Genomic DNA, 25961 nt, shown 5'->3' with positions numbered 1-25961 from the left:
ACCAAAAATTGTTTCTATTGTGGTTGGTTGTCAAAGGTAGGTTAGACATTTGTTGCTTTATGATAAGTGGCGCTGTCCTTTCTTGTGGTGTTATGAACTTCTGTTTTATTTGGTACTGTTTTGGATGTCTACAGATGGAGAGAGAGACCATCAGCTTTAATACAGAAATCTCAGAATTGGGAGTCCTGCAGTCTTCAGCGTTCACAGAACTGTTCAACATAAAAGTTGATTTATACAGTTATTACACGTTTCCTTAAAACAAGGCAACTTGAAATAATGATTTAGTACATTTGCAATAAAAAATCATCAGCTTAAGCAAGTAAAGCTTCCTCTTAGTAAAGATTTTCTTTTAAATATTTTATTACACATAAAACAAAGAAATGGGGGGAGGTTGAAAATTATTGCCATACATTTGGTTTTGCAGCTACATAACATAAATGCCATGCTGGATCAGACCAAGGCTCATCAAGTCCAGCAGTCTATCCACACAGTGGCCAACCAGGTGCTATAGCTCCATCCACCATTTGTTTACTGAATTTGTAAAACTGCATCTTGCTTTAGTTTGCTAGTGTGCGGAGCATGAAGAGTTGAGCATTGATCAGCAAAAGATAAATGGATTCCAGGTGGTATAAAATGCATCTATACTTGATTTTTTGCTAATCTAATCTAATTAGTTAATTTTTCAACAGCTATATGACACGGGCTTGTACTGCATATCAAGTAGCTTTGGATTTCCAGGGTTGAGATGATAGATTTCACTACTATTAAAAATTTGATTATTGATTTATGTTCGTTTCTTTTTTTCTTTACATTTAATAAAACTGCTTTTGGATCAAGTGTTTAATTTCAAAATTGTATTAATCTCATAACTACTTCCTCCCCCCATTCTTTTTTGGGGGGGCAACTCCATGACATGAAAACATGTACCAGTATTATTGTGCCTAAAATACTGGGCAGGAGATGCTTTACAGGTACATTTAAGTTTTCCTGGTGTAAAGTACCATCTAAATAATAGCTTCAAGGACTTTTCTGTTAACCTAGCTGAACAATATTTATGGAAGTTTTCTTCTAAATTGCCTGCCAAGCTTCAATTTCTGTTTTTGATTCCAAGTCTTTTCCCCAAGTATGACACATTTTTGTATCTTAAATACATGCACCTTTTTGTTTGTTTTTAATCAACCAAAAACGATCTGGCTAGAAGGCTAGCATTTGGACTTTATAGAGAAAGACCAGTCCAGACGCTTTTCTACTGCTACAGTGATCAAGAATGTGTGAGCAAGGCAAAAGCACCTGTATTTCTATGGAAGTTGATCCTGGAATAAAATGTTAGGCCCCTTTCAAATTGCCTTTATAATCCAGTTGAGCTGCAGGTTGCTAACGGATTTCTTGTGTCAATTCAACTGCTTTGGTTCCTGGCTGCTAATGGATTTTTAAACTTGTTCAGACCAAGCCAATTGTGTCCCTTGGGCATTGTGGGGCTCTGCCGCTTTTTATGAAAACTACTTTCTCCTGTTTTCAGTTCTTCCTTGCGCTTCTGGTGCTATTCACACAGCCCAAATAATGCACTTTCAATCCACTTTCACTGAACCTTGATCGTTTGAAAGTGGATTTTGCCAGTTCACACAGTAAAATCCACCTTCAAAGTACATTGAAAGTGCATTATTTGGGCTGTGTGAATAGCACCTCTGAATCGCTCCAGTGGGCTGTTTGAACTCTGGAGCACTTCTGAAAGAATATTTCCCCCTGCCTTTTTTGGTGGTGCGTTCTTTTCCAGCATTGTTTGTTTGCTTTTGAACGTTCTAAGTTGAGTGCTATAGCGCCATAGCAATCCAGTGCATCCCAATGCTGGTGGTATAGCAATTCAGTCTCCCACTAGGTACCACTAGACGACTCTTTCCATGGAGCTCTTTCCCATGAGGAAGAAACGCTCTTAATCAAAAAGGGGACGACTCCCCGTGTATTTCTCCTAGCTGCAATCCTAAGGATGCTTTCTGAGGCGCACATCCCTTTAAATAAAATGGGGCTTACTTCTGAGTAGACCTGTTTAGGATTGTTCCCTCTTTGAGCGTTGGGTGGCACCTAGGGTTTCCAGGTCGGGAAATACCTGGAGATTTTAGGGGTGGAGCCTGATGAGGGTGGGGTTTGGGGAGGGGAGGGACTTCAATGCCATAGAGTCCAATTGCCAAAACAGCCCTTTTCTCCAGGGGAACTGATCTCTATCAGCTAGAGATCAGTTATAACAGATCTCCAGCCACCATCTGGAGGTTAGCAAAACCCAAAATAGCAGAAAACATACACTAGGAAATTGGTTCAATTAGGCATATGTATTTCCAAATAATGTGTTCATTAATAATGCCAAAATCATAACTTTTCTAAATCATATCAAATCACATATGTGCTGTTGAATCACAAGCATTTCAAATCAATAAAGTCTTCAGCTCAACCCAACCCCTTTCTGACTATATATTACTCTTCCTACACACTTGACACTGAGAGACACTGTCCTTCAGCGTTGCTCCTCTGAAGATGCCTGCCACAGCTGCTGGCGAAACGTCAGGAAAGAAAATACCAAGACCACGGTCACACAGCCCGGATAACCTACAAGAACCAAAGCCACAGTAGTATTGAGCTCTGACAATATGGATAGTAGAGGTCTTCTTGATACTGCTCTGTTGGATAAGTTATCCCATGCGTGGCAATATGTGCAGAAAATTCCTACAAGGTGCCGGATATTCCCTCTTTCGACCACTAGGGGTCTGCCTCAGCTTGCCACTGTCTCAAACGGGGCTAGAGGCGGGGGGGGGGCTCGTGTCATCTTCCATCTAGCCTCTGGCTCGGATCGGATAGTCGCTTCGTGCAACCTCATCTATGGTTGCACAGAAGGCAAGAGCGGCAAGGTCAGGATGGGCTTTTTTGCCTCTCTATGGTCGCTGCCGACCCGGAAGCAGCTCCTTGGGGAGTCGCGTCCTCAGTGACAAAACCTGCGGCGTGTTCAGTCGGGTCTTCCGGGGGAGGTGGTCGGCCATGGCGGGCACGGCGCTGAAGCGGCTCATGGCCGAGTATAAACGTGAGTGTCGCCTTCGGGCAGCCCTTTTGGGGGGCGGCGGGGGTCTTCGTCGCGTTGGACTCTTTCGGTTTCTTCTCAGTAGCGTGGGCTGTTCTTGGCCGCCGTGGGAGCCCCCTTGCCTTAGCTGTCCTTCGCCCCTCTCTGGCCCTGGGGGTCTGAGGAGGAGTTGGCGCAGCAGGGACGTCTTTCTCTGTTGCCATTTACGCACGGGAGGGTTTGGCTTGGGTTTGCCACTCTTTAGATGCACTTTCCGTATTCTCGAAACTCAACAATAAGCCGCCATGCAGAGTTTTGAGAATTCGGATGGGGGTGTGACAGCAGGTAGACTTCCCCTGACTATGGAAGATCCACTGATTTAGCACATCAGGGGAAATGTGCATCTAGAGAGTGGCAAATCCAAGCCAAAACCTTCCATGAACGAATGGCCTATGTGAGGGAGGAGAAGAGAACTGGTTTGCATTTGCATGGAGTGGCGCTGCAGTTTTCTTTAGAAGAGGAGGCTGGGGATTTCGCATTGGGCGTCTGCAAGCAAACACCCTTGCTCACTCAGCGGTCTACGTGATAAATCCTTAAGGTTGCGTCAATCTAGTAAAGACCAGATTTTAAAAATTAAGATCCTTCCTGGGCTTATTAAAAACAAGAGGAGGCTGATTGTTCAACCTCTATATCGAGAAGTATAGAGTAGCATTGGTTCTTGTAGGTTATCCGGGCTGTGTGACCGTGGTCTTGGTGTTTTCTTTCCTGACGTTTCACCAGCAGCTGTGGCAGGCATCTTCAGAGGAGTAACACTGAAGGACAGTGTCTCTGAAGATGCCTTCCACAGCTGCTGGCGAAACGTCAGGAAAGAAAATACCAAGACCATGGTCACACAGCCCGGATAACCTACAAGAACAAATGAACTCTGACCGTGAAAGCCTTCCGCAATATTTGTAGAGTAGCGTGTTTGTCTTCCCCCCCCCCTGCATTTTATTCTTGCAACAACTCTGTGGGGTATGGTAGGCTGTGATGATGACCAGTCTGAGGTCTCCTAGTGAAGCTTCGTGTCAGAGTGGAGATTTGAACCTCTGCCTCCTTCGTTCTAGATTATCACGTAGGTCCTACAGAGTAGCTTGCTTTCTGCCTTTGATGGGGACCGTAAGAAGATAAGAAAAGTCATGCTGGATCAGACCAAGGCCCATCAAGTCCAGCAGTCTGTTCACATAGTGGCCACCCAGGTGCCTCTAGGAAGCCCACAAACAAGACAAGTGCAGCAGCACCATCCTGCCTGTGTTTCACAGCACATAATATAGTAGGCATGCTCCTCTGATCCTGGAGAGAATAGGGATGCATCATGACTCGTATCCATGTTAACTAATAGTCATGACTACCCCTCTCCTCCATGAACATGTCCACTCCCCTCTTAAAGCCTTCCAAGTTGGCAGCCATCACCACATCTATGGCTGATTCAGTCATGAGTATGGGGTTTTTACTTGACTATTGTAAGAGGGGTGAGTTAATTCAAATGTGAAAAATGCCTTCTGATATCTTTATTTAGTATGGAAGTTACCAGGTCACCTCTAATACGGTTCTGTGCCCCAGTAACTTGGAGGCGAGGCTATTGTAACAATATTTTGATAGGACTGATCTTGAAGAGAAGTCAGAATCTCCAGTTGGTACAGAATGCTGCAGCTTTATTACTTTCAGGGGTCAGGTGAAGTGAGCATATTATATCAGTTTTGCAGTCATTTCATCGCAATAAGACACTTCATTGGCTAGTGATTTGTTTCTGTATTCGGTTTGTGGTGCTATTTATTTGTTTGCGTTATTTATAATCCACCTTTCCCACTGGGACTCAAGGCGGATTACACAGAGTGAGTCAATACAATCAACAAGATGGGACATTCAATAAACAATGAAATAGGATTTGGGTTGTAGAATTAACCAGTCTAAAAACAGAACTGAAGCAAAGCATTCACATGACACATTAAATGATGCTAAATGATGCAAAATTACACAATAGGATTCAACCTTCAGCAAGCTAGATAGTAGTGCAGGCCACAGTCCCCAATGATTCATCCAAGTAACTTTGTGCAGCCTTTTGTACAGTGCTACCCTACTACTTGTGTAGAAAAGCTCCCATGAATAATTCAGTTTTGCATAGCTTGCGGAAAACCAGGACAATGGAAGTTTTCCAGACCTCCTCGTGTACGGGCAGTTATTGAATTTGCCCGTTTGCAGGTTGGTATCAGCAGAAGGCCCTGCTCAGATGAGCGAAGCTGTTGTGGCAGAGCATAGGGGGAGATACAGTTGTGCAGATATGAGGGTCCAAGACCATGAAGGAATTTGTATGGGATAGCCAGTACTTTAAATTGAGCCTGGTAACTGATGGGCAGCCAATGGAATGTCTATGGCAGGGATGGGGAACCTCAGGCCCGGGGGCCATATGCGGCCCCCGAGGACATTTTTTGTGGCCCTCGGGAGCTCTAGGGCCCCGCCACAGAGGCGCAGCACAGGGCAGCCTTCCCTGAGGGTGTTCCTGGGGCCACGGCTTGCAGGGGCACTGCAGCAGCCTTTGGACCTCCTCTTACCGACTGACGGCTGTTGGTCGCCGAGAGGAGGGGGAGGGACGCTTCCCCCAGGGCTGCCCTCTATAGCCGCAGCGTGCAGGAACGCCGGGGCACACTGTAAGCCCCTCTTGCTGCCTGTCGGCTGTTGAGCAGCAAGAGGGAGGGGGGGGGAAAGAGGCCCGCAGCTCCCGGCGGCAGACATGTGCGCAGGAGCTGATCAGGCTTCGGGGGGCCTTTTGTGGACTCTGGGGGTGAGAGGGCAAGGAGCCTGGGGCCAGGTCGCATGGGGCCGGCATATATATATGTGTATGTGTGTGTGTGGAGGGGAAAGGCTTTTCTTTCTCCCCCTTTCCATTTCTTTCTCCCTTTTCTTCTTTCTCTGTTTTCCTTCCTTCCTCCCTTGCTGATCGACTGCGGGCTGCGCCCCCCTGGCACCTTGTTTGCTTGGGCCCACCGCTGGCTGCCCTCCTGCCTGGGGGGAAGCGGGGCGCCTTCCAGGCCTTCTTTGCGTGGCCTCCCCTGGGGTTGCCAACCTCCAGGTAGTGGCCGGAGACCTGGCAACGCTAGCCTCTCCCCCCCACCGGGAGATCTACACCTGGTATGGCCCCCGAATGATGTTATAAATGTGCAAATGGCCCTTGGCAGGAAAAAGGTTCCCTACCCCTGGTCTATGGAATGGGAGTAATATGAATCTCCATCTAGCTCCCTATAATAGCAGAGCTGCAACATTCTCCACCAACTGGAGTTTCCAAATTGATTTTGCAGGGAGACCAATGTATAGTGAATTACAGTAACCTAGTCTTGATGTCTCTGTGGCATGAATCCAGGTGGGCCAGATCAACTTTCTCAAGGTCAGGGGCTATTTTTTGAACTAGGCTGAGTTGCCAGAAAGTCTTTTTTGGAGGGGTAACTGCATTAATTTGCTTCTCCAGCAATAACGTTGGGTCCAATATAACCCGAAGGCTTTTAACTGAGTCAGCAAGAGTCAGCTTAGCCTCACTGAAGGGGGGGGGGGGAATAATGTCCTTCAAGATCTCTGCCTTCCAAACCAGCATTACTTGGGAGGGTACAGAGGTTAGGTAGGCAGCAAGCTTCCTTACGATTTACTTGCCTTTTTGGATACATCTCACCCCCATATCTACCAGCTTCCAGCTGCACTGAAGTGATGCATTCGTCAGACATCTTGCTATAGGGTTCTAGATCAAATCAAGCCTGAACTGTCCCTAGAAGCTAAAATAACTAAACTATCGTACTTTGGTCACATTATGAGAAGACAAGAGTTACTGGAAAGGCCGATAATGCTAGGAAAAGTTGGAGGCAGCAGGAAAAGAGCCAACATGGATGAAAACCATGACCCTCAGTTTGTGAGACCTGAACAAAGCTGTTAACGATAGGACATTTTGGATGTCATTAATTAGGGTCGCCATAAGTCGGAAGTGACTTGGCAGCACGTAACACAACACGCAGTTTCCCATCTGCAATCTGAAGTGGTGCAGGAAAAGCTTTGCCTCTTGATTTCAGTGAAGATATACACTGGCCTGTAGTGAGGATTTTTGCTGTGGGGGTCTTCTGAAGGATACTGGTTTATAAATTATTTGTTTTCAATGCATGTAGTTATTTGATGTTCCACTGCCAGCATGTGAGCTTGAAATGTTAAGGCAGATGGTGCCAAAAACTAGTCAGTGTTTGAAAGCACCCCAGCACCAAAGCCTGCGCTGGACATGCCTCCAGCCATATTAATGCTTCAGGTCAGGTTCTTAGTAAGGTTGTGATGCTGAAATTTGAAATGTGCCCCAATTCCTTGTAATGCTGTTAGGATTTTTTTTAGAAATTCTCAATAGAAATAGTCCGTAAAAAACAATGGTTTCAAGATTTGTTCAGTTGTTCTCTCAGTACAATCCTGTGCTTAGACTGGAGTAACTCTTCCTAGGATCGCACTGTCAGTTCAAAATTAAATTACATCACAATGCAGATAATAAATTATAGATCCTAGATGTCAAAGGTAATCTCATGGTAACATAATATATTTTAAAATATCCACAGGTAATAAAACCATCATTTAGTGCTGTTAGGTGGTTGCTCCTAAAAAGGATTGTATGTAAGCCCTGAACTGAATTAGAAAGAAACACTGTTAATATAGTGTGTGGTGTCAGTATGTGGGCTAATGTAAATAGTACATATACACCTGTCTTATACTTATGGAGTACTGCAAGCAGTGAATGGCAGTAGCCTGTCCTAACCCTCTGCTTGGGAACATTTAACTGGAGTGCAGGGGATTGAAGCTAGGACTTCATTCATGTAAAACCTATGCTCTACAAACTTAGCTGTGTACCCTTCTGTAGCTCAAAAAATGCTGACAAGACACAGTTCATTAAATCATTTGATGCTGGCATTTGCATCTTCTCCACTAGAGAGAGCAAAAACTTTTCTTTTTACTGATGTTCATTTCTCCAATCTTTCTATCCCTCCTGTCTTTGCTTGCCCCGTGAGGTTTTTGTTGTAGCAAACAGCTAAAGATCTAGAAATTGGTTAGGGCGGACACTTGTTAACTACAAGTTTCCTTTATTTTTTACAGTATGTATTTTCATCTGCTAAGCTGAGGATTGTTGTTTTGTATTAAAGCCATTTACTTTTTTTCTACCTTTTCCTCGTAGATACACATATGTAACGCTTCTCAGTTGCATATCAGAAATGTATCTACGTTTTTTTCAATAAAACAAATTACCATGGCAGTGAAGACTCTCTTAGCAAATTGTAAATGCTTTGTGCTAAAAATAGTATTTATTCTTAATTTTAGAACTGACCTTGAATCCACCAGAGGGAATAGTAGCTGGTAAGGAATCTTATTTATTCTTTCATAGCTATATATTTTAAGTGCAAAAGCCTTTTAAATACAATTATACATTTCCATCTTTTAACAGGGCCTATGAATGAAGAGAATTTCTTTGAATGGGAAGCTTTGATAATGTGAGTTAATCTTTTACTGTATAGTGTGTTTAAAGAATGGCTAAAGGTAGAAGGGTATATGCTCATGGACATTGCAGAAGAATAATCCTGTGTGAAACTGGAGATGTTTTGTTTTTAGAAGATTTGTACGCTGCCTTTCCAGAGACCTGCTTGAGGTAGTTAATGATAAAAAGTAAATCAAATGCAGTAAAACAGCACAGTTACACTAGTTCTACCAGCTGTATAAAATCTAAGTAGTCATAAAACCACTAACCAATAAAGCAGTGTAAAATAATTTAAGAACAAGTCATTCAAATATCAAATAGGCAGGGTACAGGGCATAAAATACAAAAAAAAAACAGTCAACTGAAAATAAGGATTCATGCTTCCCTTAAAATCCTGGGTAAACAAATATTCTAGCCTGGCACCTAAATGCTAGCAGGGTAGGTACCTAGCGAGCTTCAAATATTACATTCCAGAGGCCATACGCCACCACCATGAAAGCCCAGTCTGTAGCTGCCACCCACCTCATCTCTGTGGGTGGGGCACAGAGAGCCGGGTGTGAGATGAAGATCACAGCTTGTGATCTAGATAATGTGAGAGGAGGCGGACATTCAGGTACCCCAGCCCCAATCTTTTAGGGTTTAAAAGGGAATAACCAGCACTCTGAATTCTGCCTGGAAACAAATAGCTACCTCAAAGTCCGGTATTCCTTGTGTAGAGCGTACTATCTGAGTCATTTGGTAGTCTGATATGTAAAGCCTCTTAGAGAATTGAGGCTCTTGAAAACCATTGAATAATAAAATATACATGCTGAAACAGCATGGTAACTGTTAAAAGTTCATTGCCAGTTCTGTGACACTCGTAGATACAATGGAGAATTCTTTGAATGCATTCTAGTGTGCAGTGTCCTGCTAACATCCAGCATAGACTGCTGCAGTAACAAAGTAAGAAAAAGCAAACCGCATCAAAGCTTTTAAAAGTATCTGGGTAGTGGTTAAGAACGGTGGTGTGGAGCAGTGGACTCTAACCTGGAGAACCGGGTTTGATTCCCCACTCCTCCACATGAGCGGCGGATGCTAATCTGATGAACCGGGTTGGTTTTCCCACTCCTACAAATGAAGCCAGCTGGGTGACCTTGGGCTAGTCACAGCTCTCTTAGAGCTCTCCCAGCCTCACTTACCTCACAGGGTGTCTGTTGTGGGGAAGGGAAGGTGATTGTAAGCCGGTTTGAGTCTCCCTTAAGTAGTAGAGAGTCGGCATATAAAAACCAACTCTTCTTCTTTAATATTGCATCCTGTCTTCTTAACATTTGTATACCCATGGGGAAAGCACTTTAAGCTTCTCTTTCTAAGGACAGGGTTATTTGCACCTCAACATTTCCCTTGCCATTGTAGTTTAGATGTAATTGGACTGATTAGCTGACTGAAAATTGGCATGTTTTTAATTTATAAAACCACACATCCTCGATTGCTTACTTGTCACCACTGCAAATTGTTCTGTTCTGCTTTTGTTAACTACATGTTATAGTAATAATGATTTGGTTTGGAAGCTATATTGATTGAAATTATAATCATAATACTTTGATCACTTTTCTGAAAACATTGCTTTTGTTTAGATGTAGCCGATAATGCATGGAGTTTATATACGGCAAAGATTATTAAAACTAGCAGAGATATGAAGAGTAGAACACTGAAACGTGGTAACTGTTCATGGGCATGATTAGTATAAAAATTATTTGAGCACCATAATATGAAACATTTCCAATCAGGCTAATTCTGTTTGGGGGCAAAGATTGGGGAATAAGTGGCATTGATTTCAATGGCACTCCAATGCAAGTCAATGTGCAGGATGGTCGTGTTCATCTTTAGCTCATTTGCTCACATTCGTAAAATACATGTTCCGTATGAATGAAAACTTCACTTATTAACCTGTATGCATCGTTTTTAAAGTAAGGTTTTTAAAGCTTTTGATGATACTGTCTTATAGTGCAAATTAATGAACATAATTGCGAGTTTCGATACCTGTGGAAGCCAAGACTATCCATAGAGTAGTAATTATTTCCAAAATGTGAAAAGACTTGTGTCCCCATATGTGTGGGTAGTAGGTTGGGCAAATGCATTTAAAGCAGTATCTGAGGCTAACCATTTTTCTCCTTGTTGGAATACTCTACTTTATTAACTTCAAAAGTGATAGTGTTTGAAATGGTTGAAACGGTATTTGTTACCAGAACAATTTAGCCCACTAAAATTATACCAAAATATTCATTGTTAGAACTTGGTTAGCCTGAAGGCTGCTTTTAAAAATAAGTACAAATTTAAGCCAGTGATTCAAAAAGCTGTCTAGAGAAGTAATTATATTTTAGTTTAGCTATATTACTTTTTTAATGTGTGTTTATTTCATCTTGGAATTCCCCTTCTTTGTGCATTGATGAGATTGGGGCCGAGGGTGGGTTGCAGCTGCTTTTTTGAAAACAGAAGAAACAGTTCATGTGTGCTTAAAAACAATTATTATAGAATTAACTGACCTCCTGTGTTTGTTCTTTTAGCAGTTGCTCACATAAAGCTTGTCTACCCTTCTATTTTCTGTAATTGTACATTGCTGATGGAATTTAAAGTTATCCTGTGCGTTTGCTTATGTTTAAAGATATGTGTAAAATTACGCTTGTGTAATCTGGCAAAATATTTTTGCCTTTACATGCAGCTGAAACAAAACCACCTCTAACTTCTGAAATGTACCAAGTTATTCTTCAATCTTGAGTACTGTGTTAAAGTGATTTTGGGCAGTGTAGTCTAACCTGGTTTTTACCTAATTGTCAAGAAAGGATATTTATGTATTAAGAACTGGAGGAGTGACAGACTGCTTTGAAGTTTTAAAGAGTACAATCCATAATAAAGGGAGCACTTACTCAGTGTCATTCTCTACATGGAAGAAGAAATTGAGTCAAATGAACTTTCAGTGGTCTCTTGGAAATTGTAGTTTTAAAACATTTGGATATAGTGACTTGTTTAAGTAGTTACAACTAGAGATGCTGCAAAACTGACAAATAATTCTGTTGTAACATGAATTTCTCTTGTTCAAATTATCAATATTTTATTATCTCCAATTTTAATTAAGATGTAATGAGATGTATTTCAAACTCATATGCTTCTTTTGCGTGTGTGCGGTTTGCAGCTTTCATCACACTAGACAACAGGTCATAGCTGCTTTTGGTGCACACTCAGAACATGATCGTTTAACCCTTGGTATCCTGAAAAACTGCCCGGATGAGTCCTGATTCCTTATTTCTGACAGCATTACATAAGCATTTGGTAGTTCACAAAAACAACTGCGTCTGTTTTGCCCTGTGGCATCATATAAATAATGGTGCTTTCACTCTAGCTGTGCCCCTGTGTCTCCTGCCTTGCAGAGCGCCTGGTCACTTGGATGGAGCTGCTGTTTTTTCCACTGAGGCTTGAGAGGAGACTGCAGCAGTCTTTGGCGACAGGCACCTCTTCTTGATGACCGTCTCACGGTCGCTTTCCCCTCTGCAAGTGGAGTCATGCAGCTGAACGAATAATGTTAGCTCTTGTGGACAGCCAGTTATGAAGCATGGTGCAGAGCATTGTACGGTTGCCTAGGCAACATTATTCCTTTCCCTGCGCACAAACCGTAGTTGTCAATAGAATTCTCAGTAGGTTAACTTTTTTTGTGGGTGGGTACTGCTCATAATTTGCAATCTGCTTAAGATTTGAGAGTAAAAACTGAATATAATATTTAAGGGGAATAGCATTTGGATCAGAAATGGGCTTTGGGCCTTATCCCTTTCTTTGTAAGCTATAGCTGGGTTGTGAACATACATTGTGGTATAGAGGCAGGTATATCAAGGAGTGGCTGTGGAGGATGCCCCACTTCCCCCACTGATGTCAACCCACCTATATTCTGGAAATTCAGTAGCAGTTTAAATGTTTTACATTAAGAAATGCAGCTTAGGTGCTGTTGACTTTGGGGGTAGCTGGGAATGCCTTGTTAAAGAGGTGCAAACATTTTGTCCAAAAATGCTTTCATGGTGTTCTAGATGAAAGATTCTTTGTGTAATATTTCCAGTAACAGAAATCTGGATTTCTTGATCACTTGGGGGATTAACCCCCTTTTGTTAACTGGTATAGCCTTTACAGTGTTAACATGTTTTTTTACAACATTAGTGTGTCTGCTTGTTATCATGACCCAGAGAAGGCTAAAAGTAACTTCGGTTATCTCAGATGTGAGTAGCTGCTCTTTTTTAATTAACTAGTCTAGTGATGATTGTTTCCTGGATCAAAAGCTAACAATTCCTGGTAAATATTCTCAACAGCACACATCCAGCTGTTTGCAAAAGCTAATGCAGATGTTATTTTCAAGAAAAGACCACAGGGTTCCACATTATGTGTTGGCCATAATAGACACAAATGTGCCCGGATTTTATGATAGAAACAATAAGTTTCCTACTTAGAGAACTTTGGGTTGGAATGTTATGTTACTAGCTCGATGCTATTTAATCTGAAGCTAGATAGTTCTCTCGTCAGATCTCAGAAGCTAAGCAGGGTCAGCCCTGGTTAGTATTTGGATGGGAGACCACCAAGGAAGTCCAGGGTTGCTGTGCAGAGGAAGGCACTGGCAAACCACCTCTGTTAGTCTCTTGGCATGAAAACCCCAAAAGGGGTCGCCATAAGTTGGCTGCTACTTGACGGCACTTTACACACGCACAGTTAGTTCTGGCAAATACCTTTACATGGCCACTTAGAAACTAGAAATTTGAAATGTTTCAGCATAGCTGGCTTGTAGGAATAGTATCCCAGCCATAAAGCCATGTTTGGATTAGCAAAAACAAAAGAGAAAGCTTAGTGCTTTCTGTCAGTGGGTAGAGTTTTCTCATTTTTATTCTTAATAATAATAGCACAATAGTTTGTTCAAAGAACAGTGGAGACCCTGTGTGCTAGGGAATGGGTGAGCAGCTACTGTGCTGTTATAAAGGTATCTGTCCACAAATGGGCACTCTTAAAGGGGCCGAGTGAAGCTGTGAGAAATAGTCAAGTTTAAGGACACAGGTCCTGCCATTAATCTAAAACCATGTGGAAGCAGATAAACATGCAGTTATATTTTAAATGAGAATTTAATTCTTGCTTCTAGCCAAACCGTTACCATTCTAAATAGGAGAATTATTTGATATACTTTTACAGTTGCCCCAAACAGAAGGCTAATTGTGTCAGTCTCAGAATTCTAAATATAGCATTTATCAGAACTGCCTGTAACTTTTGTTTGGGAATAACTATTAAAGCACTACTTAAACCTGAGTCTTGGTCTTGCGTAACCTCCAAAAACTTTGTAAAATGCTTTGAGGTCCTTGCATGATAACTGGAACAAAATGTAACCATATTAACTTAAAGCTGTTGATATAGTATTTAATGAGATGTCATACAGATGCCTAAACTTCATAATAGATTCTTTTTCTAGTAATAAATAATACCTTGTTTTCACTCAAGCCAGCGTGGTGTAGAGGTTGAGTGGAGGACTCTAATCTGGTGAACCGGGTTGGTTTCCTGCACATGAAGTCTAATGGGTGACCTTGGGCTAGTAACAGTTCTCTTTGAACTCTCTCAGCGTCACCTACCTCACAAGGTATTTGTTGTGGGGAGAGGAAGGGAAGGAGATCGTAAGCTGGTTTGATTCTCCTTGAAAGGTAGAGAAAATTGACATATAAAAACTAACTCTTCCTCCTCCTCAACCTCCCTTCAGCATTCTTAGCAATGCAATGTTATGCTTCGCGCTAATATATTGCAAAGTATTGTACAGAACATAGAAAGCAGTTAGAGAGAGCCTTCAGGATTTGAAAGTTAAGGGCCAAGTCCTTGGTCAGCCATACAGTTCACTAGATGGCCTTGGGCAAGTCTGTCAAACTGATAGGATTTGGACAAAATGAGAACATGTTAGTAACTTTGAGTTCTTTGGGAAAACATGAGGTATAAATATAATATTAGATCCTGTCCAAACTTTTTAGATATTAGGTTAAGAATTTGGCATAGGATGGGAAGAGAAATGAGATTTAAGAGGAGAATGAAGTAAAAGTGCAGGCCATCTGGGCATGGAGTAGGGGTCACTGGGTGTGTGGGGGGAGGTAGTTGTGAATTTCCTGCATTGTGCAGTGGGTTGGACTAGATGACCCTGGTGGTACTTTCCAACTCTATGATTCTAAGGAGGGAATTGGGTAACAGTAGAAGTGTGAAAGTGAGGCTTGTTGAAGTGGGTCTTGAAAGAAGGGAGGTGACATCCCCCCCACATGGCAAGAGGGAAATGGTTGTACACCTAGAGAGCAATATTCACACGTGGGCTGGGAAAAGAGGAAAGATGAGTTTGTGTAGAATGGAGTAGTAGAGGCATTAAGCAGAGTTTGCAACTAGAAATGTGCTCACATTGTAATTTGATTACAAATTGTTAACACTTAATCATTCAGATAGGCCAGGGGTCGGCAAACTCATTAGTCAAAAGAGCCAAATATCAACAGTACGACGATTGAGATTTCTTTTGAGAGCCAAATTTCTTAAACTTAAACTATATAGGTAGGTACACTGTTTATTAACTTACTAAACTTTAAAGTTTTAAGTCTTAATTAAACTATAGATACACTGAATAAAACTTGATATCATACTTAATAGTGATCTTATTTATTGATAAAAATTAAATTGTAAGTCCCTGCCATTTTCCCCCTCCCCGTCTGGAGGCCTGGTCTACCGCCATAAAAGCCTATTGGTAGACCTGGCCTCTGGCTGAGTCCCATTGGGAGGCCAGGTCTACCCATTGGCTTTCTTGGCAGTAGACCTGGCCTCCGGAGGCCCATAGAAGCCAATTGGTAGACCTGGCCTCTGAAGGGGGACTTTCCCCCCTCCTCGAAGTCCAGGTCTACCGCCAAGAAAGCCAGTGGGTAGACATGGCCTCCCGATGGGACTCAGCCGGAGGCCAGGTCTACCAAAGGAAGCCCGCCCCGCCCAACAGCTGATAGGCCGAGCCGCCCGCCCAGCAATCGCGCGGCTAGAGGGGAGGGGAGTCTTTAGCCTCCCAACCATTGAGGGCAAGGGAAAGGGGGACCTGGCCATTCAGTCCATGGCGAGGGGGGGGAGAGACAGCGCACCCGCTTGCCTGCTCTCTCGCGCTCGTTCGCTCTCTCAGGCGCACCAGTTCCGCAGCCCGGCTGCCGGCGTGAGCGGGCGCGAGAGCAGGGGCTCCGAACCAAGTTCGGAGAGCCGCACAACAGGCCAAAGAGCCACATGCGGCTCGGGAGCAGCAGTTTGCAGACCCCTGAGATAGGCCAATTTTTTGTTAAATGTTCAAGCTCTATCCTGCATATCACATTGCCATCTGTGAACTGTTGTTTGTATACAGGGGAAGCCAAGCCTTGCATGCAGCTAAGTCACTCCCTCACCCTTGTGCCCAACAGGGAAGATATATACTGACAGAAGAGATACTTTGCTGTCATGGAGGCTTGGCTTGTCATTTTGGCTGGGCTGGGGCAGCTCCCTGGCTTGCCCATTTCTTCTGACTTGGATTGCAAATGCTTGCACGGGTGTGTTCCTGCACCGTTGCCTGGGAACTCTAGCTCCTTTATCATGATGTTGTGTCCCATAATTAGCTGCTTGTACGCCAACTACACAGACACAAAGCACCCCATACTTGAAATATTTCTTGTTTTATTATGGATGACTCATCAGTATGGGAGCATTTTCTCCTGAGAGAAAATGGATATTGCAAGCAAAGGAAGCTCAACTCTCCCTACCCCCAAAGCCCATCATTTATGAGCATTGCTACTTGAAAATGGAATATGGGAAGGTGCTAAGTCTGGAGAGAGATGCCACGGCCCTCTCGTATAGCGCAGCTTGCCAATGTATTTTCTCTTCTTCGCCATGTTATGAAATTCTGAAATCCTGCAGTAGTTTAAAGTTCAGGAGCCAAGACCATTTTACCCTTGGAGAAAGATTACGTAAACCCTTTCTGAAATATATAAATAGAGAACTTGGTTTTCCCTAACATCTGCACTGTATCTGCAGTTCTGAAATTCAGACCTACATTATTGTTGTTTTGGCTCACTTCTCTCATTTCTCCAGCTATACAGAAACAACTGATCGATACAGTTTGTGGGGGGGGGGGGGGAAGCTGTGTGCACGTACTTGGAAGTTTTGCCTGTTCATAATTTAGTTTGTAGAAATTATGGTTGGTGCTTTCCAAGGTGTGTGTGTGTGTTCACATCCACATACAGCTTTATATAAACTTTATATGCTTCAGTTCAAGCCAGTTAATAAGCCTGCCCAACCTATACATCCTAATTGTACACCCTGAGGACTGCAATTGCTTTTATTACTTGCGTTAACTTCTACCTTGTGCATGTTCCCAAAGGGCCATTAGTGGAGTTTTCTCATAAACTTTGGTTTATGTAGTGCCTCTTCAGTGGCAGCCCCTGACACCTCTGTCCATACTGTGTAACCACATCTTCAAAGCGAAGAGATCAGCACCTGCCGGCTAGATCTTTTGACGTGCAGGCACTAAAATCTGGAACATGCCTTGAAGACAGATTGAGTATAATTGAGCAAACACACCCTCCTAATTAAGCAGTGTTGTGACCTTCTTAGTGATTTAACGTGCAGGCTTTGATTTCTCCCTTTCTCTCTCCCTCTTCAGCTTCTTGTTTTAGGGTTGAGTAGATGGATGCAAGCACATAAAGTCTTCATTTCTTGAGATTTCTTTTTTAAACAAGACTGAATTTTTCAGTATATATGGATTTAACTGCTTAGTACCTGTTACTAGCATGAGTAGCATCTCTCTGTATAATGTGAGGAAGCTACCAGCACTGAACAAAGTCAATCTAGTGTTTACTGGAATTGTTGGGGAGAGAAGAGAGAAGCATCGGATGCAGGGCATGGGAAATGGAAAGTGGACTATGAATGTAGGCGATAGGGAGGGAGGAAATGAAAAGGGCTGATTCATGCGTGTGAGCAGACCACTGCTTTTCATTGTGTGGTCCCCCTGTTTCATAGTAATGTGGAGATGAGGAAAGCCATGTCGATATTTTTAAAAATAATTTACAGGGCATTAAAAAAATTTAAATGCTAACTCATAAAATAGTAAATGGTATTAACAATAGTAGAAGGCATGTTTCCTATTGCCAAAATTAAGTCAACCAAGGCAAAAAAAATTACTTGTATTATGAATGGGCCTTTGTTCAATCAGTTTGCCAACATTTTTGGAAGATGGCTTGGATTAGCAGGAAAGCCTTCAATAAGTAGGCAGCTTGCAATAGGAGGGGGGTAGATTTTAGCTAGTCAGATAGAGATGGAGCCATTTAGGCTGATTATACTTTATACAAGTTTATAAGGCCAGTTTGTCATAGAAAATATGAGGAGAAACCTCATTGTGAACCTGGCCATATAAGAATCTTCAGCAGCCATGTTCATTACTTTGTGGCACAGTTTTGCAAGGGAAATGAATAAGCGGCCAGATTACTTGTGTGAACTGCCTCCTAGGTTTCAGGTTTAAGAGAGAGAGAGAAGAAGAAGAAGAATTCTGGCCAAACAAGTCTTTGGTTCCAGATGCATAAGTTTAAGTATGTGTGGCGGTAGAACTATTTCTTTAACCCTCCTAAGGAAACAGCATAATGAGGGCTAAATATACCCCAGAAGGGATGGAATGATAAGAGCAGCTGAGTGTCAGTTGAGGGAAACTGGATGGGAAGAACAGTCCCCCTGCTCTAGCCCCTGAAATCACTAGAAAGAGATTTTTGAGGGGTGAGATGGGTTTTCCTAATGGCTGTCCCCGTTGCAACTCTTTTAGCTTGTAGAGGCTTTAATGTTGTTTCAGGGAAATCTTGGTCTCTTCTTTTTATTTCAAGCACAGACAAGAGGGTGTCTTTGATAGAATAGTTGACCCTTTGTTTTAGGAGACTATATATACTTACTGAGGAAAAAATCTTAAAAGTGTTAAACTGACCAAAAAATTAGAGTAGTGAGGTCTACTGGTTATTCAAAGGGGGCAGGGTGGGGTGATGCTGCAGGGCATTATGGGAAAGCTCCCAATGTGCAGTTTATAGATACATTTAGATGAAGCCCAGAATAAGTTGTACATTCAAATTCAAAACCTTTATTGGCATAGCGAGTCATTCAGGACATTCCATGGTTAATCAGATAATAAAATATCAATAGACATAGATAAAATGGAGTATGCCAAAATAAAATGAATTTGGAATACATATAAAACAGGTATCTAAAATAGACAAATGATGATATCAGCTATTGTATTTTTGATTTGGTCTTAATCATTGAGGTGTACTTCAAAAACATGGCTACTGTTTCTGTAATTTCTGGATCGTAACCATTCATTAGGAATCTAAAAAGGGAATGAGGAGAAGAGTTCCTGTTTACAATTAACGGCATTAAAAGTTTGGTGCGTAAATCAACTAACATTTCACACTCCAATAAAATATGATGAATAGAATCTATCTGATTCATGCCGCAACTGCAAATTCTCCTTTCCAAGGGGGTATTATTAAATCTCCCAAATAAGACCTCCAACGGGAAAGCATTTAGTCTTGCTAGCGTAAAAGCCCTACGAAGGGAGGGAATCACTTAAAGAATAGAAATAACCCTGAAGCAAACCAAAAATGGTGTAAATACAAAACAGGTTACAAAATTTGCACCTGCTTTTTGGAGGGGAAGTGGCTACGGTTAAGGAAAAACTGTTTTGGGTACCCTTCTTACGTCAATTATGACCCTAAATGCATTGAAGAATTGAACAGTGGTTAAAGTATGTACAAAAAGAGTAATGTGGCTTCAGTAGAAAAAAACAGTGGTGATAGCTACAGCTGTAAAATGTGTCATGCTTGGGGACAATAGATCTTTCTCGTTTCAGCTTTGGTTTCTGGGTGTCACTGCTGACTATAGGAGTTGACTATACATGCAAAGCAAAGTCCATAGTTGCATATGTAACTAACAGTACCAGTAGCTTATTATCAACATGTCTAGTGTCCCCAATATCTGTACTAGAGTAGGCCAATAAAAATGAATGGTCAGTTAATGATGCATCTGAGGAAAGTAAATGGGTTTCTTCCCAGTGATTGGGAGAACAAAATAACAGGTTCATGCTGTATGAAAAGCACGGCTGGTCACCATTAGACTATGGCAGAACATGGGGTCACAGCCATTGCCTGGAATCACATCACTGTGTAAACCAGTGGAGGCATTTTGTTGACAATTCCTCAACTAGTTTTATTTATAAGTTACATTGCACTTTTTAGATTCCTCTGTGATGCCTTCCCTTGGATAGAGATGTAGAAGAAAGAGGGGGTGAGTCTTTTTTGACTGCTCCAAACACTTAAACTTAGCCAAACTGGTATTGATAGTATCTGAAATTGACTTTCTTGAGTTGTATCCTATGAACCACAAGTGAAATGTGCTCAGAGTAGGTGGAGCTTTCCCACACACCCCTACCACTTATTTGTTCGTTAGAATATTTTTAGTCTGTCTTTCCTCTTGGCTCAAAGCGGGATCTTCACTGGGCAAAATTTACCTCCCAAAAGTTGGGGATCCTCATGGGCAAAATACCGTGAGCCATGGTGGTCTGCACTGAGGAGGTAGAATTGGGCAAAATCTTCCCTCTCTCTTGCACCAGTGGAAAACTTCTTCCATTGCTCTTCGTGCATACACAGAAGGGAGGAGGTGGGCAAGATTTCACTCGACTCTCTCTTCTTTCTTCAGACCCCCCCCCAATGCCCCTTATCTATGAAGTTACCTTGGCACCCATCATCTCCTTTTTCAAGGGTTTTAGTGGGCTGCTGGGTAAGGAGAAGGAAGAGAGAGTTCTGCCACTCTGAACACCTTCCACTTACAGCTCATAGGATACAACCCATTGTATTATAGCTAGGAGATTTTATTAACTATTCTGATCCTCTCATTGATTATGAAAGAGTGATTAACTACCCCAAATAACTTAGTTTTTCAGTTTAATCTTCTTCATAGAACAATTATGTGCCACAATTGCTTATATCTAAAACTGCATTTCAATAGGCAACATAGATTTAAAGTGCATTTAACAGCAGTATCCTGCAATCCAGTACTATTTTCATGATTTCGTTTTTAGTAACTAATATGTTGGAGCTGATTTTAAACTGTATAATTTTTCATTTATTTACAGGGGTCCAGAAGACACTTGTTTTGAATATGGTGTTTTCCCTGCTATTCTGAGTTTTCCTCTTGACTATCCTTTAAGTCCTCCAAAGATGAGGTTCACATGTGAGATGTTTCACCCCAACAGTAAGTTCTTCAAATAGGTAACACCACGTCTGATCATATGGATGAAGAATTCCATTGTCTATAGATAATGAACTGTTTAATATGGTTGGGATGGTAGCTGGAGGCATGTATATAGGTTTGTCCATCTGTTGGTTTCTAACATAATGTGGTGCTTGTGTGTCCCTTATGTATCTGTACTGTGATGTCCAGGAAGTTTATTTCTTGTTCAGAGTAATTCATGGTTAGATTGATGGTGAGTCGGAAGTTGTTGAAAGCCTGGTGAAATCTTTTGAGGGCTTCCTTGCCGTGAATCCAGACAAAGGAAATGTCATCCATGAATCTCAAATAAAGGAGAGGTGCCAATGGGTAGGAGTTCAAAAAACGCTGCTCTAGATCCGCCATGAAAATGTTGGCATACTGTGAAGCCATGCGGGTGCTCATGGCTGTGCCATTGATTTGAAGGTATAAAGTCATCACCAAACTTGCAGTAGTTGTGGGTGAGAACAAACCTCCAGAGTTCAGTGGCAAGAACTGCTGTGAGGTTGTCAGGAATGGTGTTTCTAATGGCTTGTAGTCCATCCTTATGGGGGATGTTGGCTTGTGGCCAATTTGTGTGGAACTACTCTTTTCTGCTGTTTCAAGCAAAAGAACGAAATATATTTGCTCTGTAACTTGACCTATGCTCAGTTGCATTTGGCAGTTCATCAGTTCTAGATGTAGCTTCACATGTCCTTCGCAACAAACTCTGGGAGGTTTGGAACTCTTCGTTCTGATTTAAGGTTGCCGATAACTTGATTGAAATCCTGGTAAAATATGGAATTGGTGTTGCTTCCGAAACCCTCCTTTTGCTTCTGGTATTGTTCCACCTAGATTCACCCATTTAATTTGCCAGCAGCTCTATTTTTGTCTGTCTTTTTGTCCTCACTTTGCACCATTCTGATTAAAACATCCGGGTAGCATCTGAATAATTTTCATTGTTTTTGAGAGAAAGTTGTAGAATTCTGAATCTGTTATGGAAGCAAAGACTTCTTTTCCTTTGTGAGCATTGTGGGCTGATAGGTATGTTGAAGTTGCAACTTGCGAAGGAATAGTATGGTAGTAATTTTTTTTCCACGTCCTGTTCCTAAGCTTGTAAACTATGTTGCTTTGTGATTTTGCAAGATCCAGTTCTATTTGCTCCATTTCGCTTCATCCTTCAGAGGAGTAATACTGATCCATCAGTATGTTGCCTTTCTTTCCCTTAGTTACATCAGCAACCGATCCCTACCCTAGGGCTGTGAAGCTGGTATAAATGCAACAGCCCATATATAGCACTCAACGTGTTGCAAACTTGCAACCGATGTTAGCTGAAGGGGAAACTGGAAAATGTGCCTGGCAGCTTTCAGCAACCTGTTTTAAAGTGCTGTATTTGGATGGAGGGTAGCTGGATGGATGATAAAATAGTACTGGGGAAAAAAATTATTTACTTAATTTTATACTTTGCCTTTATTCCCAATGAGGACCCAAAGTAGCTTACATCGTTCTCTTCTCCTCCGTTTTATACTCACAACAACCCTGTGAGGCATATTAGGGTGAGACTATGTGATTGGCCCAGTGTCACTCAGCAAGCTGCCATGGCAGAGTGGAGATTCAAACCCAATCAGACACTAACCACTGCACCATGCTGGAAGAAATAAGTGAGCAAAACCTTTTACACAGTAACAGGTTAGAACAGCATTACCATTTTTATTTCCAGCATGAAGACATCACACCCTGATTCATGATGAAAGGTGCACAGAAGATTTACTGAACAAAGTCTTACGGCTCTATAAATCTTCTGTGCAAAACAGTTCACACAAAAATGTGTTGTATGTTTGGCTATAAAGACTTTTGTATGTGTAAAGTGCCTTCAAGTTGCAGCCGACTTTCGGTGACCCCAGCAAAGGGCTTTCAAGGCAAGTGAGAAACAGTTTGCCATTGCCTTCCTCTGAAGAGTCTGCCTTGGTGGAAAGACCTTCTTTGGGGAATATGAAACAATAATAGCATGCACTCTTCAAAAATATTGGGTTGTATCCTGTGACTGCACAAGCAGAAGGCACGATATAGCGGATCTTTCTCCACATTCCCCTTCTCACTGCAGCTATCAGTAGCCCTCAAACAGACATTGTTGGGGGTCTCAGGAAACTGATGGACAGAAAGCTCCCAGGTATGGGGGCTACAGTGGGGAGAAATTGGATGAAATTCACGAAGTCATCCCCTTATTCCTGTTGAGAGTGATTCAGGGGCTGTTATTGTCCCTTTCATGTCTTCCCCCTGCCTCAACTTTCCAAACACATGAATGGAGTCCAGGCTTTGTTATAGACCTCGTATTACTACTGTAGTTTTGTGATATTTGTGCATTCTCAAAAATCTCTCTACATCTGGTAATCTTTACTCTGATTTTCAGAGAGTCTCTTGGGTAGGAACAAAAATACCTCCTTATTCAAGACCATATATTTTTCAGTTGTTAATGTCTTCAGGAAAGATAAACCTTCTCTCACTGCTTGTTTGTGTACAAGCATTCTGTGTGTGTGTATGTGTATGTGCTTTTTTTACAAAGATGCCCTTGTTTGAATTGTACCATCTTGTGTTTTGGATTATGACATGTAAGAAATGGATGTTTCATTATTGATATCTAATGAAATGTTCCACTTGGGATCTCACTATTGAATGGTGCTTGTTTTCTAGAACTATCACGGATATATGCTGTTGCTGTCATAGAGGCTTTAATTCTAACTGTATTTTCTAGTGCCAGGAGGCTCTTTTGCAGTGGGGCAATTTTTGCCAAGCCCCCTCTGCAGAATCACATTTTGCTCCCATGCTGCTTTCAGGGATTTATTATTTTGAGGGGCTCTGCAGGTGGCACCAGGTGAGAGCCAACAAGGAAGTTTGTTCTTTTAGCACTGTGCTGTCCATGCTGGGTCTAAGCTGTGTTTTTACATTAGAAGCTTTTTTTTCAAATGCTTTCAGTCCATAATTTGTTGAAACACTTTGCTGTGGACCGAACGGGGGGAACAAGACCCAGCCTAACAAACAAAGGTGGGTACCCAAAAGGTTGGGTGAACTAAAATTAAATTAAACAATGAAATACATTTATTACAAAACAAATGCATATATTAAAAACAAGCCCTTATGGCAACAGATACAGGGTTGATAATCTAAACCCACATGCCAAACGTGTTTTAGTTGCCAGGCCTTCTTCAGTGGTCTAGTAAAACATATTTTGCACTCATAAACAATTATAAACAGAACAGTTTTATATCAGCCTGGGTATGTATGGTGAGATGTATTCCAAGTGGACTATGCTAACAGAATGTTACTAAAATATGTTTTGAATTGTAAAAGCACCCATCCAAGGAATGCAGTTTAATTCTTTCTGGAATGGGCTGGCATTACATACAAAGTATGCATATCAGTATCAACTAAGAATGGGAACACTCTTTCTTGTGATTATTTATGTGTGCATAATATATTTTACTAGACCAATGAAGAATGCCTGGGAGCCAAAATGTGTTTGGCATGTGGATGTAGATTATCAATCCTGTTGCCATAAGGGCTTGTTTGTAATATATGCATTTGCTTTGTAATGAATATATTTCATTGTTTAATTTAATTTTAGTTCACCCAACCTTTAGGGTACCCAGCACAGTTTGCTGTGGCCCAGATCTCTGGACCCATTTTTCTCCATCATCATATTCATTAACAGTTTTCTTGAAGGTAGGCTTTCTCTAAGCCTGATATCTTTCATATATTTTAGCAATTACTGTTACTTTTTCCTTATTTGTTTCCTTTACTGTTACTGATTTCCATATTTGTTTGTTGCTTCATCTTTTGGCTATGAACAGAATGGTTTTAAAGCTTGAATATTCTGTTGCGATCTAAGTTCTCCACCTTTTAGCAGTGTGATAGGCTAGAGCAGGGGTCCCCACGGGGAGCCCATGTGCACCTTGGTACATGCCAAATGTTTTTAGAAAGTGGGTGGGGCCAGGTGGGGCTTTTGCCCAGCAAGGCTTCTCATTGGCCATTGCAGATATGATTCAGTTTGCAGATTTTTAACAACATTGCTTTGGCAGCAGCTGCCATCACTGCACAAGGGTCTTCACTGTGTGACTGAAAGAAAGCTATGGCAGCCATTTTGTGGCTGGCTCTGACTCCTTTGGCAGCCATTTTGTGGCTGTGTCTGAATTTTAAAGGTGCCCACAAACTCAGAAATGTTGGGGACCCTGGGCTAGAGAGACTTCATTGCAGGTATGGCAGGAACCTTCATCTTCAGCTATGAAGAGTATATAAAGAACCTGGTACATCACTTGTAATGTAATGTATGTGTTCCTCTTTCCAGTTTATCCAGATGGCAGAGTTTGCATCTCTATTCTTCACGCACCTGGAGATGATCCCATGGGCTATGAGAGCAGCGCTGAACGATGGAGCCCTGTCCAGAGTGTAGAGAAGATCCTCTTGTCAGTGGTCAGCATGCTGGCAGGTATGGAGCAGATTTGTTTGCAGAGCCTCAGCTAGAAAAACTGTTGTAACAGTAACAGTTTACCATCCTTCTCTAGTGCAACAGTACAGTGCTGCTCATTCATGCTTTTTGGAATGTCTCCTCTTCTCCACCCCCCACTAGACACCTTCTGTTTGTGCCTCTGTGTGTGTATTTGTGTGCATGCTTGCATGTGTGTGTATATGAGTATAACACACAACAATAAATTTGATGCCACGAGACTCTTAGTTATTTTTGCACTGATGTAGATATCATTTGAAGGTATGAGATCTGCCTGATTTAGCCTTTCTTTCCCCCCATTTCAGAACCAAATGACGAGAGTGGAGCCAATGTGGATGCCTCGAAAATGTGGCGGGAAGACAGAGAGCAGTTTAACAAAATAGCCAAGCTAATTGTTCAGAAGTCACTTGGGCTTTAAAGAGATAAGAAGACTGGGACAATTGACAATCGTAGCATTTTGAACTCTTCTCAGATTGACAAATGGCAGCACTGCCCGTTGGTACCAAAAGCAAATCTTGCAAAATTGTGAACTGAGTTTCTTAAATCCCCACACACACACACACCTTCCTCTTCCCCTCATTATTCTCTTTGAAAAAGAA

At 42.0% G+C, this 25961-nt stretch overlaps 1 protein-coding gene across 1 annotated transcript; it reads left to right on the top strand.

Annotated features, from left to right (window-relative positions):
* Positions 1-2995: 2995 nt before the first annotated feature.
* UBE2G2 (ubiquitin conjugating enzyme E2 G2) lies at positions 2996-25897 on the top strand. Its single transcript, XM_056849472.1, has 6 exons — positions 2996-3067; positions 8411-8446; positions 8535-8580; positions 20749-20867; positions 25204-25344; positions 25668-25897. The coding sequence occupies exons 1-6, from the start codon at positions 3025-3027 to the stop codon at positions 25778-25780; spliced, it is 498 nt and encodes a 165-aa protein (XP_056705450.1). The 5' UTR covers positions 2996-3024; the 3' UTR covers positions 25781-25897.
* Positions 25898-25961: the final 64 nt, after the last annotated feature.

This window comes from Euleptes europaea, chromosome 5 (assembly GCF_029931775.1).
Source record: "Euleptes europaea isolate rEulEur1 chromosome 5, rEulEur1.hap1, whole genome shotgun sequence".
Classification (NCBI taxonomy): domain Eukaryota; kingdom Metazoa; phylum Chordata; class Lepidosauria; order Squamata; family Sphaerodactylidae; genus Euleptes; species Euleptes europaea.
The sequence above is the reverse complement of the archived record's forward strand: the minus strand, read 5'-3'. Positions and strand labels throughout refer to the sequence as shown.

Coding starts and splice junctions, on each gene's coding strand:
- UBE2G2 (XM_056849472.1), top strand. CDS start 3,025: ATGGCGGGCACGGCGCTGAAGCGGCTCATGGCCGAGTATAAAC. Junction 3,068..8,410: donor GCTCATGGCCGAGTATAAAC/GTGAGTGTCGCC, acceptor TCTTAATTTTAG/AACTGACCTTGAATCCACCA. Junction 25,345..25,667: donor AGTGGTCAGCATGCTGGCAG/GTATGGAGCAGA, acceptor CCCCCATTTCAG/AACCAAATGACGAGAGTGGA.